Source organism: Mycteria americana, chromosome 9 (assembly GCF_035582795.1).
Source record: "Mycteria americana isolate JAX WOST 10 ecotype Jacksonville Zoo and Gardens chromosome 9, USCA_MyAme_1.0, whole genome shotgun sequence".
In the NCBI taxonomy this organism is placed as follows: Eukaryota; Metazoa; Chordata; class Aves; order Ciconiiformes; family Ciconiidae; genus Mycteria; species Mycteria americana.
Genome location: NC_134373.1, coordinates 33,374,673 through 33,393,629, shown reverse-complemented (window position 1 = coordinate 33,393,629; position 18,957 = coordinate 33,374,673). Strand labels below are relative to the sequence as shown.

Below are 18,957 nucleotides of genomic sequence, written 5' to 3'. Positions count from 1 at the left end.
AAAAGTTAAAAGTGGTGAAATAATGTACTGAATTAGAAAAAAAACAAGTACTTCATTATCATAAAGGTGGATTGCAACAATAATTTGCAACCCTTGAAGAAAAACTTTGAAGACTGTAGACTCTGAGAGGTCTGTGTTGTAGCAGAGGGAAAGTGCTGACAACTGTTTAAAAAAAAATGGGTGAAGATTTTTTAGGGGAAGAGGAGATCACAAGTGAAGAGAATAGCTTGTGCTACCTGAAATAGTCGAGAGCAGATTTGAACGTGATCTTCCAGTTGAAGAGAAGTGTTAGTGTGGTATCCTGTTCACTCACAAAGATTAAAATACAACTGGTAGCTCAAAAGACTTTAAAAAAACTCCTAGAATTTAACAGTGAAAATTAAACAGAACTTAATAATAAATAAGGTTATTTTAGAAGTGGCTGTTAGGGAGAATAAAAAGATGCTACTTGTTAAATTCAAGGTAATATAGAGGCAGTGAGTGTGGATTAAATGCAGCCTAGAACATGCAATTAGAGATTATTGTGCTGATAGTTACAGCTCAGAAAGCAGGTACTGTTCATGAAGAGGTTCTAAAGATGAGTAAAACCTTTTTGAAAAGGTAAGCGTGACAGCGACATTCTGAGCATCTTATTTTTTACTTGTTTGAAACTTCTGTTTAAATAGCTTAAACTGCTCAGGGATTCTCATTTCTCACTATGTAATGGATTAATGAGTAATAGACTTGATGAAAATAAACTATCTTGCTGGGGAAAAAAGATGTCTGGTCCCATTAGTAAAACTGGACTTTTTTCCTGCCCCGGTATTCTCCTGGTGGAAATGCTGTCGTTTATCTGAGTGAAGCTTACTCTGCCTGTTGTGGTTGAGGATGTGACCTAGTTCCAGGTAACAGATGTCTGGAAATAAAGGATTGTGTATCATATAGGAAGAGATAAGAGCTGCCTCAGTGTAGGTTCCGAAGCACAGGAAACTGCTGTGTGGTGGTAGAAATTCAGACTTCCTAATAATTTCTGTGTTTGCAATCCAGCCAAGATGGTTTGTTGGTCTGTGTATTCTTCAGTAAAAACTGATTGGAGTCACCTGTATGTTTATTAGCCTTTGAAATAGAATGGAACATTTGTATTATTAATGAGGAACCGAATCCGTTCTGATAAATTAGCTGGGAGTAACTAGAGATGCTGGAATCATTGAGTGGGTAATAGCTTTCCAAGCCCTGCAGCGTTTTTTTCTTCTGAGCAACTATTATTTATTCAGCAGTGTGTGCTTGCCTTCTTTGCAGCGGAGAAGACAAGTACCCTCTCCAGAGAAAACACTGGCAACAAAACTTTTTCTGCTTTAGCTCTTTCTAGGCTAGAACTGAGCTGGGTTTGAGAAGCTGATAAGTGGTGGGTGGGTGGTTTGGTTTTTTTTTTTGTACCAGTTAAAGGAAATTGTAAGGGTTACTTAACATTCCCGTGATGCTGGGTTCTTCCTGTAGTGTCTGATTACACCTTTCATGACACCAACTAGTTTCTCCAGTCCAAGTTGTGTGTATTACAGCTCGCCAATCGCAGTGTTTGTGCTAATGATCGCTGAAGGTGGTGTCTCATTGCACCACCTTTGTTTAGTGGCTGCTGAAGAGATTGGCTGCAGGAGCAATTGGCTGCTTTCAGCTTATTCCTTAAAAAATAGCTCTTTTGTGAAAACTGCTATTTACTGACCTTCCAGAGGATGAGCAGATTTCAGCGCAAACTTTCTTTTGCTTCAGGAACGACGATCAGTTGGTTGGAACCGAAGATATCTCTGGCAAACCACTTCAAAAATGGAGCGGCTCAGAATTTCCCAGCAGAGATAAACAAGCCAGCATCTGTCAGAGAAGAGCAGTCCATTGCAGAGCCCTGCCAGCTAACAAGGGTAAGGTAATGTGAACATCCCATTTCTGTGGGGAATTACTTTGAGGAATATCTGTAAGTGTTTCAGTTGTATTATGTGAAAATGATTTAATGACAATTCTTCTCACACTTTTTGATTAGTTGTGTTGGAGGACGAGTGAGTGCAGTTGCAGTAAATGAAGCTTTCTACCTTGCTTTTTCAATAAATTTTTGTTGCTTTCTGTAACTAGCTGTCAAGTGGAGGGAATCAACTGGGACAGTAATACAAGGTGTTGCAGTATTCCCTTGCATTTTGATTTAAAACAACTGGAAACTGAAGTGCAAAAAAACCTAACTGGAATTCATGACACTCTCAAAATAGGCCCAAGAAGTGTGCCTAAGTAAATCTCTCTTTTCTAGCTCTTGCTGTGTCTGTTTTTCTTAATCTGAGCAACTCTCATCACTTGACTTCAGGATGGCTTAATGTATTTGAAATACAGCTACAGTCTGTATCATTATAACTGTCAAAATTTATTTGAAGTGCAAAATACTAAAGTAAAAAACCAGCAGGGATTATGGTAAAGAACATGGTTTCCTAACTAAGCTAGAAAATCATAATTACATTCTTTTTATACTAGTTGGTTTCACACAGTTGTTTGGATGAGACTGTCATTGCGAAAAGATTATGTGCTGTTGTATGTCTCTACAACAGCACTGTGCTACCTTATAGGAAAATCAAAATGGAAAAGATTTTTTTTCAGTTGCTGTAGTTTATAGTTTTTTTTAAATGGATCTGAGTAATTGCTACTAAGTTAAAGAAAAAAAATGAAACAAACCAGGAGCTTTCAAATAAATAACTTAATTTCTTTCTTACAATAATTGAGTGAGTTACAGTTCAAGTGCTTAATGTATATCACCGCATGTGTTTGTGATATGACTAGTCTTATCACTCTCCTTCGATATTTTCAGCTCCCTTATTTATGATAGCAGAACAGAGTAGCATCCTTGGAAAGGAGTCACCTGTGTGATACTGTGGTTTTCATCAGGGTTTGAGCTCTGTGTGAGGGCCTGGCCCCGTGGTTTTGGTGGTTGAGTGTTCATAAATTTGCTTTGAGCTAGGGCAGCTGGTCCAGGACAAAGGGCTTTGCTTATGCAGATGCATATTGCTGCCCTCCTGTGGCACTCAGTGCCTTTCCCCTCTGCATCTGCCTCCCTCCAGCTGTTTGCCCCAAGCAGATGCTGCTCAGAGCCCTAGGAATACCACCATCTCTTCCTCCTGAAGCGTTCGACTTCCTGCTTGCAGGGTGGTGGTTGTTAAAACGGTGCTAATATAATTTCTGCTAGTCTGTTTGGGTGCTTTAGTTATATGAACAGGCAACCAGCGTGTGTGGGGTGTGCGTGTATGTGGGGTTTTTGTTAATGTTTTTATAAAACAACTGCAAGTTACTTTTCCTTTTTCCTTTACTGTTACGCATGGGCACTAGCAGCAACACTGATAACGCCTGTGAAGAGTAGCCTGTAGATATGTTAATTGCTTGTCGTCAGGCATGACAGTAAGCAAGTAACTAGGAACTACCATTTGCTACAGCCTTTGGAGTAATGATGGCAACACTGGAAAGCCTGAAGTAGTGTGGAGGTGGAGGAGTGTTACTGAGGTGGCTGGAATTTCTGCTAGCATTTGCTTCACTAGTTTTGTGTATGTGTTAAATGCTTGCCATTCTGTTAGTTCACAAAACTTGCAGGAAAACAGGTCATATTTGCTTTTAAGCTTCCCTCCTGCCCCGACCCATGTGAGAGATGGTGAGAAATCTTAGCCTGAATCCTCTAGATGAAATCTGCACTGAATTATCTTAACGTCCCTTTAAATTCTTCAACTGTTGTTTATCTTGGGGGTAGACCCCATTGTGTACTTCTGCAGGGGTTTGTTTAGTCTTTTTTTCATACATGGACAGTTAAATACAATATGAAGTTCTTTTTGGGTGTTGTCTGGCGAGTCACATCTTTGAGCTGATGTTTATGGCTCTTATCCCAGGAACCTGAAGAAATAAATCCAGATGAGGAGCTGGAGGATATATGTGATGATAAAGAAGATGATCTAGGAGCAGTGGAAGAACAGCGCAGTGTTATCTTGCATCTCTTGTCTCAGCTGAAACTTGGCATGGACTTAACAAGAGTAAGTAACTGAAGTGTGAAGCCTGGCTGCAGTAAGTGAAGTGCCATTTTAAACTCAACTCCTGTATTGAACAATATTGAGTTTAATATGAAATTGTGGCCTGTAGCAACTTCAGGTCCCAAGATCCGATGTCCCAGGACATCACAGGTTTTAAGTGAAACATGCTGAGAGAGTGGATTTTCTTTAACGCAGCTGGCCCTATTTTTTCTATTACATTCTCTTTGTGTTTTCTATTATGTTTTTGTTGGCTTTCCTATAATGGCCTGTTTTCTTTCCTGTGTTTGCACCTTACTCTTTCCATGCTGTTTTCTACAGCCTTCTTATATTTTTGTTTTTCTGCTTTCCTTCCATGATCTTTTTTCTCACTTGATAATGCTTTTACACACAACTTGCATAACCCTACACCTGTATTCATGCTGCTTCTGAAAAGACGTTTTCTTTTGGTTCCCCATTATCTATCATCAGATGTCTGTTTACGCCTCTGTCCTATTCTCATTTCTGTGTTTGCTCACAGCTATAGCAAGCAGGAACAAAGTTATACTGGAGAAAAGTGGGTTTGACACTTCTGTGCAGATCTTAAAAGCAAGCAGCTTTGAAAAATTAACGCTTAGTTGCTACTAGACAACTTGGGCAGCAACTCTGGGAAAATTTGGCTGCTACCAGCTTATGTTCAATTCACTCCTGTAAAGACTTCTTACCATAAGCACTAGACACTTTTAAACTAAAAATGGATTTTACAGTGGCATGGAATGAGGCAAACACTCTCTTTCCTGGAGTTATGGATTATAATTTTTTTTTCAAGCTATGTTTTTTAAACACTAGGTACTTGGCCACTAGAAACACTTGTATTGTGGAGCTTACACTTCACAATTTGGGGGGGGAGGGGGGGAAGGTGGTATGAAAAGGCCCTGCTGCCTGTGGGCTGAACTTAAACCCCTGCTGCTTAATCAGGAATTCATTATTTCACTTTTATTGAAGATTGGATTTGGTCTATCTTTTTCTCTTAGTTGGAACGAATTGTCAAGCCTGTCTCTCAGTTGTGACTTTTGGCTGTGTGTGTAGAATTGTCTTTAGTTCAGAGCAGGCAAAGCATTGAAATGTGACAAGCCTGACTTCAAAACAGGTAATGAAGTTGTTAGAATCGCATTTAACTTAAATATCAGGGTACTGAAGTGAAAAGCAACTTTAACATTCCAGGTTGGTGTTGCAACAACATGGCAAGTGTATGCAGCTTAACTCGTATGTCTATTAAGAGTCTTATGTCTCTGCTCTGCCTCTTTGAATGCAGCCGATTTAAATGGACTGTCTTGATCTCATAGTTGAGACACCCTGTATTGCTCTTTACAACAAAGTTAGTTATGTGAGGTTAGTTGCCACTGCAGGGAAGGAAAAGATTGATGGTACCCACAGCCTCTTACCCTACAGTATTGTTCTTGGCCCAGCAAAGGACAGGAGTGTTGTTTTTTATAGTGGTGAATATAACTGGGAAAGTGTAAGGTCCTCTGCTCAGAGGTACAGGATCAGCCTATACTATGTTATTTCTTACGGATGCTTGTCCTGGTTGCTGTGGTGAGAGAGACTCTGCAGGCTCTTAGGAGCACTGGCATAGCTTGCCACCTTTTCTCTCCATTAGACAAAACCTTTCCTAACCTCTGCTCTGAACCTTCCTTGCTATAGTTTGCGCTCCTGCCTGCTCGTTTTCTCCTCCACAGACATGTGGAACATGTTATCCCTTTGCAGTTCTTTTATGTTTTGGTTTTTTGGGGTTTTTTTTTTTTTTGAGGGATGCTCAGTGCCTTTCAATTTCTTTAGTCCTGATAGTACTTACTGGGCTTTTTTTCTCCTTGTAAATTGCTTTTCTGGAACCGCTGATCACTGTATTTTGCTCACATCTTAGAAGAGGGACAAGAAAGTTCAGTCTGAAAGTGCGGTGTCCAAAATGGGACAGAAACCTCCATCTGAGAGCTTCCCTTACAAAAATGCCTGTCTCTTTGTTTTACTTACTAGAGCTTTCTGGGTTGTCTTTTATTTCAGGTGGTTCTTCCCACTTTTATTTTAGAGAAGCGATCGTTGTTGGAGATGTACGCAGACTTCATGTCCCATCCAGATCTCTTCATTGCAATCACAAATGGCACTACCCCTGAGGAGAGGATGATCCGCTTTGTTGAGTATTATCTCACTTCATTTCACGAAGGTCGCAAAGGAGCTATTGCAAAGAAACCATACAATCCAATCATTGGGGAAACATTTCACTGCTCCTGGAGGATGCCGAAGAGCGACGTAGCCACTGATGCTGGCAGTAACTTCTCTGCTCATTCCCCCTCAGAGCAAGTAACTCCGTCTAAAGATCTGGAAGGCCAAACAGAGCTGGACTACTATACAGTAAAATTTGTAGCCGAGCAAGTATCCCACCATCCTCCTGTCTCAGGGTTTTATGCTGAATGTGTAGAGAGAAAGATGTGTGTCAATGCCCACATCTGGACAAAAAGTAAATTCTTAGGAATGTCAATAGGTGTGACAATGGTTGGTGAGGGTAAGTGTAACTTCTGTCCTTTATTCATTTTAGAAAGTTGTTAAAATATTAGTTTGAGAGGAAATTTGATGTTGTATGCCTCTGGCAGAAATACAGATGAATACCGCTCAGCAGTTTTCTTTCAAAGACTTAAAAAAAATTTGCTTGCAGAGATGTCAGCTGCTATTGTGGGTTTTCAGATTTTTTTTTTAACGTACTTTTGTTTTGCCTCTAATCTCTGTGATCTGTAAACCTTAATGTACAGTCATTCAGTGATTTCTTACTTTACTGTTTACAAAGTAAGAAGATACTACAAGTCCTCATTATAAACAGCAAGTTTTCATATGGGAGGAAAAAAAAAAACTAGGTAGGTTTATGCTTTGCCAAAAATCAGGATTATATTTGGAAATAAAATTTTGACTTTTAAACCAAAGGGCAGTTTCCAAACCAATTGGAAGCATTCATAAATATCAGTTTACAAGCATCGGGCAAACTAATTTGCACCAGACATTTATTAAATAGAAGTGTTGTTCAATTTGCATATATTGCACTTACGTATCTTACTATGAAAGTTTTAATTTTAACTACAGAAATTGGATCCTTTAGGGACAGAGAAGGGTAACTGCCCTTAAACTGTAATTTCCCTTTAGTACTAGTATTAACTGCAAGAGATGAGACAGCATCTCCTATTCTGTGTCCCCTGGGTATATTGCCCAGTAACTGGGGATTCCAGGCACTTGCATGTGACCTGCGTGCATGGCAGGGGATGTAGAAGGCACATCTCAATGCTTTGGCTGTACCACGTAATCTCTGAAGTTAATATCTCCTCTAGGGCATTTCTCAAATCATGTCATAACTTTTCAGAATTTCTCATGTTTTTCATACTTACGTCAGACGCGCAATGATAAATGCTACAGAGGCATGAGTTGATGCGAGCAGTTGTCGTGGTATGTTCTTGTAATGGCAAGAAGTAGATCTTGTGGGGTTTTTTAATAGGAATAAAACAAACCCACACATCTCAAAACCCAAAGAAAATTATAGGTTTTTATGAGATTCTTGACACTTATTGCAAAAGGTACTGTCAGGAAAGAGTTGGGTTTACCTTGGCAGAGAGGTGCGGTAGGGAGGATTGTCTCTGCTACCTGCCTTCAGATAGGGTAGGATGTATTATAGGGAGGGAAAACAGGAGTATTAGCCTTCCTCAGGATCTGTACAGTTCAGGGTATTCATTCGTTATTTCCTTTTGGCAGCGTAAGTCTTGTGTTGCTGTGCTCCAGAACCATCAGTAAGAGTGACCAGCCCTTTTACATACTGCTGAAAAGTATGTTGCACAGCACAATGTTGTACTTTATGGAGCAATATTATTAGGATAAATGTCTTTTCCCAGAAGAAACATAAATGCATGTTACTCAGGTTAGTAATTTCAGGAAAATGTTTGTATCTAGAATCTGTAATAAATTTCAATTTCATGTTGTTTTTTTGGGGTGGGGTTTTTTGTGTGTGTGAGGGGCTATGAGGAAAAGTAGTCAGATGTAGTATTGGCTGTCTGTTTCAATAACTCATGTCATCTTTTAAAAAGTGGTGCTGATTTTAGGGATTCTTGTATTTCTTCACACAGGTCTCTTAAATCTCTTGGAACATGGGGAAGAATACACGTTCTCTCTGCCCTGTGCATACGCTCGGTCAATTTTAACTGTTCCCTGGGTAGAACTGGGAGGAAAAGTCAACATTAACTGTGCGAAGACTGGGTATTCTGCAAGTATTAACTTTCACACCAAGCCCTTCTACGGTGGCAAATTGCATCGGTGAGAACACTTTTTTCTATTTTTCCATGTAATCCACGCTCTAGAACTGCAGTAGCTGTGTAACTCCCTTGCTCTGTGTGCTGAATAATACTGATTTGATAGTCTGAGAAAACATAGTTTTTCCTGTTCATAAACACTTAAAGGTATGACTGTGCTCTTAAACAATATCATAGCTACACAACTGCATCTCATGTGATCCTCAAGGAAAAATCAGGTTGCCTTTAAAGACAGTAAGGAAGTTCCATGTTTGTCTGACTCTGTTTTTAAACCACCGGGAAAACAGAGCTTCTGGCTTCTATTCCTGGCTGTCACAGCTTCCCTTATTACTGACAGCAGTTGCTTAATTTTTCCTGTTTTTCAGTTTGCGCCTTGTTTGAAATGAGGTTGATCTTGCTGTCTTAAAAGGTTGCATGTTGTTTGCAACATGCATTGTGGTTGCACTGTAGGGAACATTAGTAAATAGTCTTCTGTTACTTATTGATCTTAGGATTTCTGTGTAAGAAACATAAGACTATCAAGTTTAAGCACCTAGAAAATCTCTAGGTAAAAGACAAAAATGGTAATTATTGTAGTGGTAATTCTTCATGTGTATGGATGGTTAAAAACTAACAGGTAAAAGAAAAAAGATCCAGGGAAAGTTTGCTTGGGTTACTTCTAGCAGATTCTAGGAAGCGTCTGCACACTTGGTGCAAAAGCTTTTAGAACTCATTAACATTGATGTTTTTAGACATTGTATAGTAAGACTGCTGCAGATTAGCTAATATAGAGACAATTAATTAAGGAAGGAGAAAATTAAGTAGTAGTCACACAAAGAATATCTGATTCCCAAGCATTTTGCTCCCAGCCATTTACTGGACTGTGCTTGTTTAGACCTTTCTTAGATTAAATGTGTGAGGGATAATAATGAAATATGTAACAGCCTAGAACATCAGAACTTCTTAAACGTGGGTTGCTCTCACAGGTTGCAAAAAATCAGCAGTCTTCTCTAAATCACTTTTCCCAAAACGGTAGGGTAAGGCCATGTCTATTGTTTAAAAGAAAACAAAAAAAACCATCAAAACCTCCATCTTGAAGCGCTTTGCCCCTTAAATTCCCATACATGCTTTGAATTTAACTTGCAACCATAGCTCCCCTGTCCCCATGGCACGTGGAGAACTGAAGCTTACATGTAGGTCTGTTTCACTTGACAGAATTTTAAAGCGATGCATCATTTGGGATTTTTGTTTCCATTGCTTACAGTCTTATCTTCCACCTTGCAATAGCTCCTGTTGTGCCATAAAAAATAAGCAATAGGATGCAATTTTACTTTGATTTAATTTTGGAAACTGTTTCATTATTTGTCTCTCTGAAATTAGTCACAAATGTAGGAGCTTTTTAAAGACATATCTGCTCAAGGTACTGTAACTATTGAAAATTTGACACGGTGATGATTGGACATTGCCAAAAGAGTCTCTTGATGGGGAAGCAGCAGTGTAGTCATGGTTACGCAGAGCACAAGTGAGTTGCTATGGCAACGTTATAGATTTTTTTTTGGTAGTGACCCTCGTTGTTAGACCTCAGCTGGATATTGGCTCCTTGGTCCTGTACCTCTCTAGCTTGATGAAATAGAGGATGATGATAATGAACAGCTAGGCGTATCAATCATGCCAAGCTTACAAGTAAATGCTAGCAGATTTTTATCACTAATATTAGTTCAGGCAGGTATTACGATCTGCAATGCTGGGAATGGTTGTGTGTCAGAGCAATGCAACTTGAAGAAATACAGGTTGCAATGCTCGATACTGCACCTTAGTAGTGAGTAATATAACATTGTTTACTTGAAGCTGAGCAGAGACAGTAATTTTGTGATTGAAACTAAAATACTGGATGTTAGTATTGTGTTGTAACCACACCGTGCTTGGAAAAATTAAGCTCTTAAACTTGTGAAGATGTAACTACAAAGTCTGAACGGGCTGGTCTCTGGCATCCTGTGGATTCAGTCTGTTCAGAGATCTCTTGGGAGGAGGACAGGGACTCCACCATGTGTAATAGCTTCGGTGAGGTATGGAAGTCACAGGATGAAAAGGCAGCACAAAATGAAGGCTGCTTGCTTGTTGCCCACTCTACTCTTTGTGCTCAGTTGTTTTCAGAAACTGTTAGTGCTTGTTAACTTACACAAAAAAAGCTCAGTAGTTTAATGTAAATGTGCTCTTACTGCTCATATTGCTCCAACTTTGGCCTGTTTTCTTGAATGAATCTTAAACTTTTATAACAGAAAACTGTGCCTGAGCAGCACATACTTATTAGTCTGGTTTTTTGGAAGATCTTTGTAATAAAGTTAAGTTATGTTTGAGCTGCTGGACTGTGATGTGGCTCCAGCTGCCTCCCGCATGTGCAAGACGCGGCAGAAGTGCTGGCTGCTGCCTCCTGCTCTGAGCTGGCTGCAAGCTTACCCCACTTGCCCTGGCAATTCCCCGCAGGTCTGATTTGACTGGCATCCAGTATCTCTGTGCTGGAAGGTCTGGCCCATGATACTCCTGTTGTTGCCTGAGAAATTAATTTTTCTGTTTTGATGCAGGGCTTGGGGGGGACAGGTAGATGCAGACACAGCTGGAAGTGACCGGTGCATGCAGAAGAGGGGAAGTGGCATCTACGTGTCCTGTGCTCCCTTCTTCCTCTGAGCATGGCACCACACAGCCAGCGTGGGCAAGGTGGGAGAACAGAAGAGCTGCTTTCTGCTCCTCTGTATGCAGCTGTTCAAAGGAAATAACAGCAAACCAGTGGTGTGCTATTATTAGCTGCACATAATGTAAGTGTGAAAGGAGATGTAACGCATGCTTTGTGTGAGTGCTGATGAACTGCGGGAAGGGGAACTGGAGAGTGGTGTGTTATGGAGAGGTAATTGCAGTTTAATTGGAGCTGGAGATAGCGTCCTTTGTGAATTCTGCAGCACTCCACAAGTGAGAATGTCTCAAGTCTTGTTTGCATAGTGTGCAGACCCTTTTGTTTCTTCTTTCTGGGAGAAAACTTCTGTTTGAGGGTGGTAATTTACCTAGCTATGCTCAGTAAGCTTCCGCTCCTTGATTCAGGATGAAGTGAGTGTTGGGAGGTCTTTGGACAGGTCTTGATATTGAGAAAATATGCATCAGTGTGTGTAATTATGGTGATACTTGAGCATCTGTGCAACACTTTGAATGAAATATTGCATATTAGAAAGACATTTTTAATATCTTGTTATTGGCAGAGGTTTCTGTGGAAGACACAGGAAAGAAGAGCAGTTCTCCTGCTTCCTAGTTTCCTACCTTGCTTTCTGCCTTTGTGTGTCTGCTGCTTATGTGAGCAACATAAAAATGAGACCACCTGCATATGGAGAACATTGAGATGTAAAGATGTGAGATAAAGTGCCAGCAGGTAGTGAGACACATTCTTGGTAGAAAGTTTAATTTTTATTTTTTAAGTCTGAACTACACATCTGATGTGATGTGTCAAGTGGAAATGATCAACTGCTTATTACATCCTGAACCATCCTGTGTTAGTTTCTTTTTCAGTTCTGTTAAAAGGTTTGAAACAAGTTTAAACTGAAGCCAGTAATGGAGTTTCTTGGGTAATGTGAAGAGAACTAGAGCAACGAGTGAAAGTCACTTTGTTCTTTGAGCCTTCTCTGTGCAAATGTAATTCAAATAACTAACATTTTTCAAGACAGTGTGACAAGTTTGCAAACTCGTTCCAAATGAAGTTGAGTGATTATGCAAGGAATAGTCCTCAGGTGTCTTCAGCCATGGCCTTTTAAAAATAAAAATTGCTTTCCTAGAGTCACGGGTGAAGTGAAGCAGAACATGACAAACACAGTGGTGTGCAGAGTGCAAGGGGAGTGGAACAGCGTGCTTGAGTTCACCTACAACAATGGGGAGACAAAATACGTGGACTTGACAAAGCTGTCTGTGACAAGAAAACGAGTCCGTCCCCTTGAGAAACAAGGACCGTTTGAATCTAGGTAGAGTATGTGTTTGCTATTGTCTGGCCCTTTTTGTCCTAAGCAGTCTGGTGAATGCCTTAGGAAAACCTGCAAATTTAGATACTATTTTTGGATAGTGCTTAGCAGCAGTGATCTTAATTTTTAATTTTTTTAAAAAACAAGTGCATAATAAAAAGTGCAAAAAACCAAAGTGCAGGCACATGGTGGTTTATCTTGTCTCTTTTATTCATTGACAAGAGTTGTCTTATGAGTTCATAAAGTGCCTGCTAGAACAGAGCTTCCTTATTTGTTCTTTCTTTAACCATCAGCTACACAGTGGGGCAGCTCCTGACAAGGGAGGTCCTTACAAGAAACTGCTTGTTGAATCACACTTCCATAGCAACTTTAAAGGGTGTACAAACAGACATTAGATTGGCATAGCCAAAACCTCAGAGCCATTCCTGTCAGCTCCTAATTACTAGTGTAGCTGTAAAACTCAGCTGTGAGCTCTTCCACCTGTGCGGCACCACCGTGCTCTGACCTGGGTTGGTTTGTCATGTATAAGTGGAGGGAGTGCTCCTGTTCTGAAAGAACTGCATGAGGCGATCCTGTAGTTTGAGGTGGCAGGCTGAGAAAACTTTTGAAAACTGAAATTAACAATTTGTTTTGTAGGAGGCTGTGGCAGCATGTAACAGAGTCTCTGCGGGATGGAGACATCGATAAGGCTACGGAGCACAAGCGAGCCCTTGAGGAACGACAGAGGAATGAAGAGAGGCTGCGTGCTGAAACAGAAACACCTTGGTGTACTAAATACTTCCTTAAAGAAGTAAGTTCCCAAGCGGTTAGCTGTTGATGAAGGTGGAGGCAGAGCTACAATGAAAGCAGGTGCACAAAGGGGTCTGTGTCCTGTCAGAATAGAGTATTTGGCCTTAGATCTTATAGTTTAGCTCCACAGGATCCGTAAGAGTAAGGTGACATAAGCACTCCCAAACATGTAAAGGTGTGTCTTTACCCTTCACTTCCCAAATACGTTGGTTTTGCGATTCCCTTGCAACAAAATGTTTGCCTGTTTTGTTGTTTGGTTTCTTTTACCAAGCACTTCCTTGTGGCACATGGAAAACAGCTTTACGTGTACACACGTAAGTAGACGGTAACAGTAAATACCCAAATAAAATAATCAGTAGTACTCATTTTGCTTATGTTGTGTACATATGAACCCAAGATATTACTGTTAGCAAGAAGGCACATGAGTTCATTCTCAACTTAGAACTTTTTGTGTTCTTGTACGTTACATTTTGGATGGAGCTTATTTGTTCAATGGCTTAACCTGTATTTCAATAATGGTGGTAGTAATAATATAGTAAGACTTTTAACAAGGTGAACTGCAGACTGCTGAGGAAGACTGGAGGCTGCTGGTATGGTAACTTTGAAATACACTTTCCTTGTGATCCAGATGATGAGACCCTGCTTGTGTAGAGACCTTTGCTGAGCCCCATGCAAGAGGGGAAGACTCAACTGAAATTTATGCTATAGTAGTTTAGATTCTCCTTATAGTGAAAGCTTTATCATTAAACTGCAGTAATGTAACTCCCCCTTCTTCTTGTTCCCATATCTGTGGTCTAGCAAGGGTTTAAAACATCGGCTAAAAAGGTTTTTTTTCTTGGTTTTTTTTCCCCCAGTTTTGTGTTTTAAAGTTCAGGACTATCTGTTAGCTCCAATAAAGCTTTTTGTTCTCTAAAGCTATGTTGGTATGATTAGCTCAGATTTAGATATTTGTATTGTTAGTATCTAGATTTCAAAGAGGTGAAATTCTGTTGCTAATCTGAGATACAGATCTACTCGGAAAATGTTTAAACATAATCCTGAGCTACTTCATTTCCGGGTAAGCGGTTGGGCTGTGTTAGAGCTGATAATCCTGGATAGCTGCCTCTCTGCTGGCTTCTTGCTTGGCTTTTTAAAGTAATCTGGATCATGGAGTTGAGAAGAGTGGCTTTCCATCTGGGTCAATGACAAGTGCAGTTGATTCCCAGAGAGCGCTGTGGCCCAGCAAGAGTCTGTACGTGTTCTAAAGTAGTCTCAGAAGCCTGCAGCGTTGATCTCTGTGTCTTAATCTGTGCGAGTTAAAGGTATAAGCTATGTCCCTCTGGTTTTCACAGCTATCAGTATAATAGTTGTGTGAAAGGAATTCTCCCAGGGCAGTGTCTTTATTATAACCATATTTTCTCTTTAAATTGCAGGGAGATGGCTGGGTTTATCATAAACCCCTCTGGAAAACAGTCTCTGCTGTGCAAACTCAGCAAACGGACACTAACTAGAAAAGCTGCTTTAAGATGAGTTTTCTGATTTTCCTCTCCTTTTCCTCTGTCTCTCAAAACACAGTAATCACAGAGTGTCCCCTTTTTATGTAATTGTGAAAGTTTAAATGAGCATAAAGAAATAAATATACTAGGGCACTTTAAAGCTATTAAAAAAAAAAAGAATTTAAAAAAATCAAAGTTGTAGAGACAAACTTGCCAGGTACATTCAACCAACTTGTTTTTTGTATGATCCGAGAGATTTTATCTGAATTGTGTAAGATTCTTCTAAGTAGACCTGCTTGCAAAAGCTGCCTAAGAGAAGAAGGAACTGTTGGATTTTGGAGTGACATGGGAACTTTTTTCAGAATCTGTGTCAAGCTCTTTAATAACTGAAATTTGCTCAGTACCTGTGTAGACAACAGCAACAAAAAACTGCTGCTTTTATGCCCAGTGATTAACCTTTTCGGTGAAAACTGGAGGGGTGTTTGGAAGATGTGCCTGAAATCAGTGTTAAGAAACAACTGGATCGTGACGACTTTTTTCTTCAGAGAGAACATGTGCATGCATCAGAGGAATATGGGATATATGTAGAGACTACCTTTCTTTTTTATGGATTTATAAAAGCAATTAGAATTGTAACCATGGAGAAATTTTTCCTCTGAAATGTTTTAATATACTTGAAATAATTGACTTGAATTGGAAAAGTAATTTGAACACTTTTCAACTTCTAATTTTATTAAATATCTTTGAGTGACTTTGATTTTTCTCATGTTATAATGTAATGAGGTTTGGCCTTTTTTTTTTTTTCCTCCACCTTCCCTTCCCAAGGACTAAGGCTTTCAAAATGAACAGAAAACATACAATTTTGTATTTAAATTTCTCTGCCCATCTAATCATCTCAGAGGTGAAGTATCAGTGTTACAAACTGTCCTTTGGATTGTTTTGGTTTTTCTCCTGTGGTGTTATTCAGAACAAAGCAGTGAAATGTGACCTGTGAATACATGGACTATAGGTCCTCATTTTTCATCTTACCATAAAAAAAAAAAGCTGATTATGCTGAGGACTGGGTATTGATTTGAAACACAATCAGATATCAGGAAACTGTATTCAGGTACAAACATCCTTTGTGGTTTTTTTTTTTATAACTATTTTATTGAAGTCTAAGAATTGCTGGCGATTAAGAAAAGTACTTATTACGGCTTTCGTTATTGTTGTAACTACAAGCTACCTTAATTTTTCCAACGGTGGTGCCTTAATCTGTTTTTTCTTCTGAGGTAGTCTTCCAGTCAGTGTATATAACATTATCTGCCACTTCCCAGCCATGGCAATGGCTGCACCTGATCCAGCATCATGAGAACTCACAACTGTGTGATCTGGTAAGATGTTTTCCATGGAGAAGATACAAGTGTAAGAATGCATCAGAAGGTTTAAATAACCATGTTAACTTTCAACACAAACTGTAAATTGTGCAAAAAAAAGTTGGGTTTATGCACAACTATTTTGATCCTCTTGTACATTTTTTTGCTGTGAAATGCACTGAGATCTCAATGCGAGTCATAGTCCATTTGTGAGAAGTGGGGGTGGGGATAATAAAACTACAAAATGATTCATTTATTCTGTCTGCTTTCCTAGAGATCAGGTGACCAGGAAGAGTAGGTTGCTGTTATCTTGTATGCTGGAGATCTGTCTGTCTGGGCTTTCCTTGGCCCTTAAAGTGGGATATTTTGGCACTGTGCACTTGAGTAGCAACTATATTCTCCAGCAGAAGAATGTTTTAGGCCCTGCTGTCTTGTTTGTGGTATTCTATACAACCATCCTGTTGTGTTAGTTTTGGATATCCATTGGGCATTTTCATGTTTAACCAGGAATAAAAATAAAAGTGAAAACAGTGGGATTAGTTCCTCCTTGTTTCTGGGTCTGCGGCACGTTTGGGGTGTGCTCCTTGGCCAATTCCAGGATTTGGGGTAGGAATCCTGATGGCAATGCGTGAACTTCCACGGTTCATCGGTACCTGCACCAAATGGGGGGTGGTAGAGGGACAGAAAATAAATTCACAACACTGTATATGTTTCATAGTTGTTTTATCTGTGTCACAATGGCAGATTTGCTTTAAACAGCAAGGGCTGTGGTGCAAGGTCCAGCTTTTAATATTGCAGTGATCAGAGCAGAAAACAAACCTATCAGCTGAGCATACTCCAGGGATCAAGCTCGTGCTTACTAAAATATAGACTTATGACTCAGTCACTGAGCTCTGCTTAAAATTTTGATTTGGGAATTTGTCAAGGTGATGGCTGTAAAACAGACTGAAAAGCTCCCATGTTGACTATAAACCCATTTGTGTTCCTTATATAATAGTATTAGTCAAGTTATTTCTCTTTCACCCTCATCTGGTATGCTTGTGGTTTCACACTAAGAAAGCTGTTACTAATTTTGTTGTGTAAAAATAGACCCAATGCTGAAGAAGTAGTCTTTTAAAATACATGAAACGATTTCTTTTAACATGGGGGTGCTGCTAGCTAAAAAAAAAGGTAAAGCCTTCCTTTGCTCAGATGATCACAAGAACTGGAATGGCTTCCTGATGTGGATTTAGTTGCAATGCAAATTTCTAGTTACTTCTAGAAACAAAGGACATAGTTGAAAACAGTTTAAAAAAAAAAATCTAGGCACTGAATATCCAGCTTAAATTGTAAGACATTTATGTGATTCTTCTGAGAGTTGCAAGTACCCTACGGACTAATGGATGTATTTTTAACTCTGACCAGATTTGATTCTCTTGCATAACTGCTGTTGTTTCCATCTTGTACCTTCTGGAGCGAAGGGAAGGGCTCACTGCTGCTTCCTATGTAGATATTTGCTAGAACCACAGGGTGTTCAATGGGGAGCACGGATTTCGGTGTGTTCCCAGTTTCTTATCTCCATGTCAGAAAAGCTGCCCCATGCTCTGTTTCTTGGGCATACATACAGTAGAGCAGTGGTTAATGTATTAAAGAAATGAGACTGAAGTCAGGTGGGTGGAAAGGGTGTGTTTATGGTAAACTGGGAAGGATATGCTTCAAGAGAAGGTGGTTAGCTTGAAAAAAATCATAAGATGACAGGAGGTAGCAGCCAGGTGGGGAGCTGGTGAGAATCATAGAACCATAGAATCATTTAGGTTGGAAAAGACCCTTAAGATCGAGTCCAACTGTAAACCTAACATTGCCAAGTCTACCACTAAACCATGTCCCTAAAATGAAAGGTACGGTCACAGTTGCAGGTGGAGACATACACGGTAGCTGAAGTTAAGTTTTTATTATTTAGATTTGATGCAACCTAATTCATTCCGCTTCCATACCTCTTTGAAGGGATTAGAGACAATTTTGTTTTAGGCTTTTAATTTAGGAGCGTGGAAATGGTCCAAAAAGGTGGAAACAATAGTGAGAGGAGAAAAGCTTTTTGTATGGGCTGGTGCTGTCACAGCTGTGTATTTTAGAAAACCAAAACAGGCCTGCAGATCTGCTTCCCTGCTCCACATTGGGGAGCCTCGGCTGTAGAAAGCTCGTGGCTGTTGAAGGGTTTTCTCCCTTCCCCTCTCTTGTAGGGGCTGATCCATGCAGCTGTGTGCTGGCAAGCAAAGTATTCCTCTTGGATGCTATCCTGAAAGATACACCTCTGTGTAGGTGAGTGTCAGGTGTGGGCTTGCAGGGCTTCTTAGTAGCAGCTACAGTTTTTATTACCTTTTGCTCCTGAGGCTGGAGGGATTAAGATTTGCTTCGTGCCAGGGTTCAGAGCAAGGTATGACTTACCTTTCCTTAATTGCCTTTCCCACTGGAGGCAGCCTGGCTTGGTCTGGTGGTTACGGGACTAAAGGTCCCGGTTCTGTCTGATCATATTTCTTCAGGTTGAGTAACACAGCAGAGAGGTGTGAAAGAGTTGCAAGAATTAGCCAACGCGTTTGTGTCAACGGTATTACCGTGGCACAAATCTGTTGGCTAGAGGTGGCTGGAAACTGGACTAAAATGGCAAGGAGTTGTCTAGATATTCTGCATGGAGACTTCCTAGAGTGAAACAGCAGTGTCTATGTTGGTGACATTTTTTTTTTTCTGTTGAAGAAACTTCATGCACCTACCTGAACTATCAAGTACACGCAGGAGTTCCCCAGTGAAAAAAGGTGTGTTGGAGTTGCAGCCAATCAGGCTTTTGCAAATTGAATTATCGGGTATCTTTACACTGTGTTAAGGACTGTCTGATCAATGAAGAATTTTCTTGGGTGCCAGCATTTCTTCCACTGAGGAAGAAGTTACATCTCAAGATCTTTTTTTTCCTGCTGCTGCAACAGGTATTGTTTGTGTGGAGGCCACTAAAAAAACCCAAAAATTGAAAATTGTCTTGATCTGTGCAGAATAAGCAG

At 40.0% G+C, this 18,957-nt stretch overlaps 1 protein-coding gene across 1 annotated transcript in view; it reads left to right on the top strand.

The window, feature by feature from the left end:
- Positions 1–16,176, top strand: part of OSBPL11 (oxysterol binding protein like 11) — a 43,688-nt gene extending 27,512 nt beyond the window's left edge. Inside the window, exons 7-13 of the mRNA XM_075511289.1 lie at positions 1,747–1,892; positions 3,882–4,022; positions 6,057–6,555; positions 8,153–8,339; positions 12,130–12,312; positions 12,946–13,099; positions 14,511–16,176. Coding sequence (XP_075367404.1) covers positions 1,747–1,892; positions 3,882–4,022; positions 6,057–6,555; positions 8,153–8,339; positions 12,130–12,312; positions 12,946–13,099; positions 14,511–14,588 — 1,388 coding nt within the window. The 3' untranslated portion in view covers positions 14,589–16,176. The remainder of the gene's footprint in view (positions 1–1,746; positions 1,893–3,881; positions 4,023–6,056; positions 6,556–8,152; positions 8,340–12,129; positions 12,313–12,945; positions 13,100–14,510) is intronic.
- Positions 16,177–18,957: the final 2,781 nt, after the last annotated feature.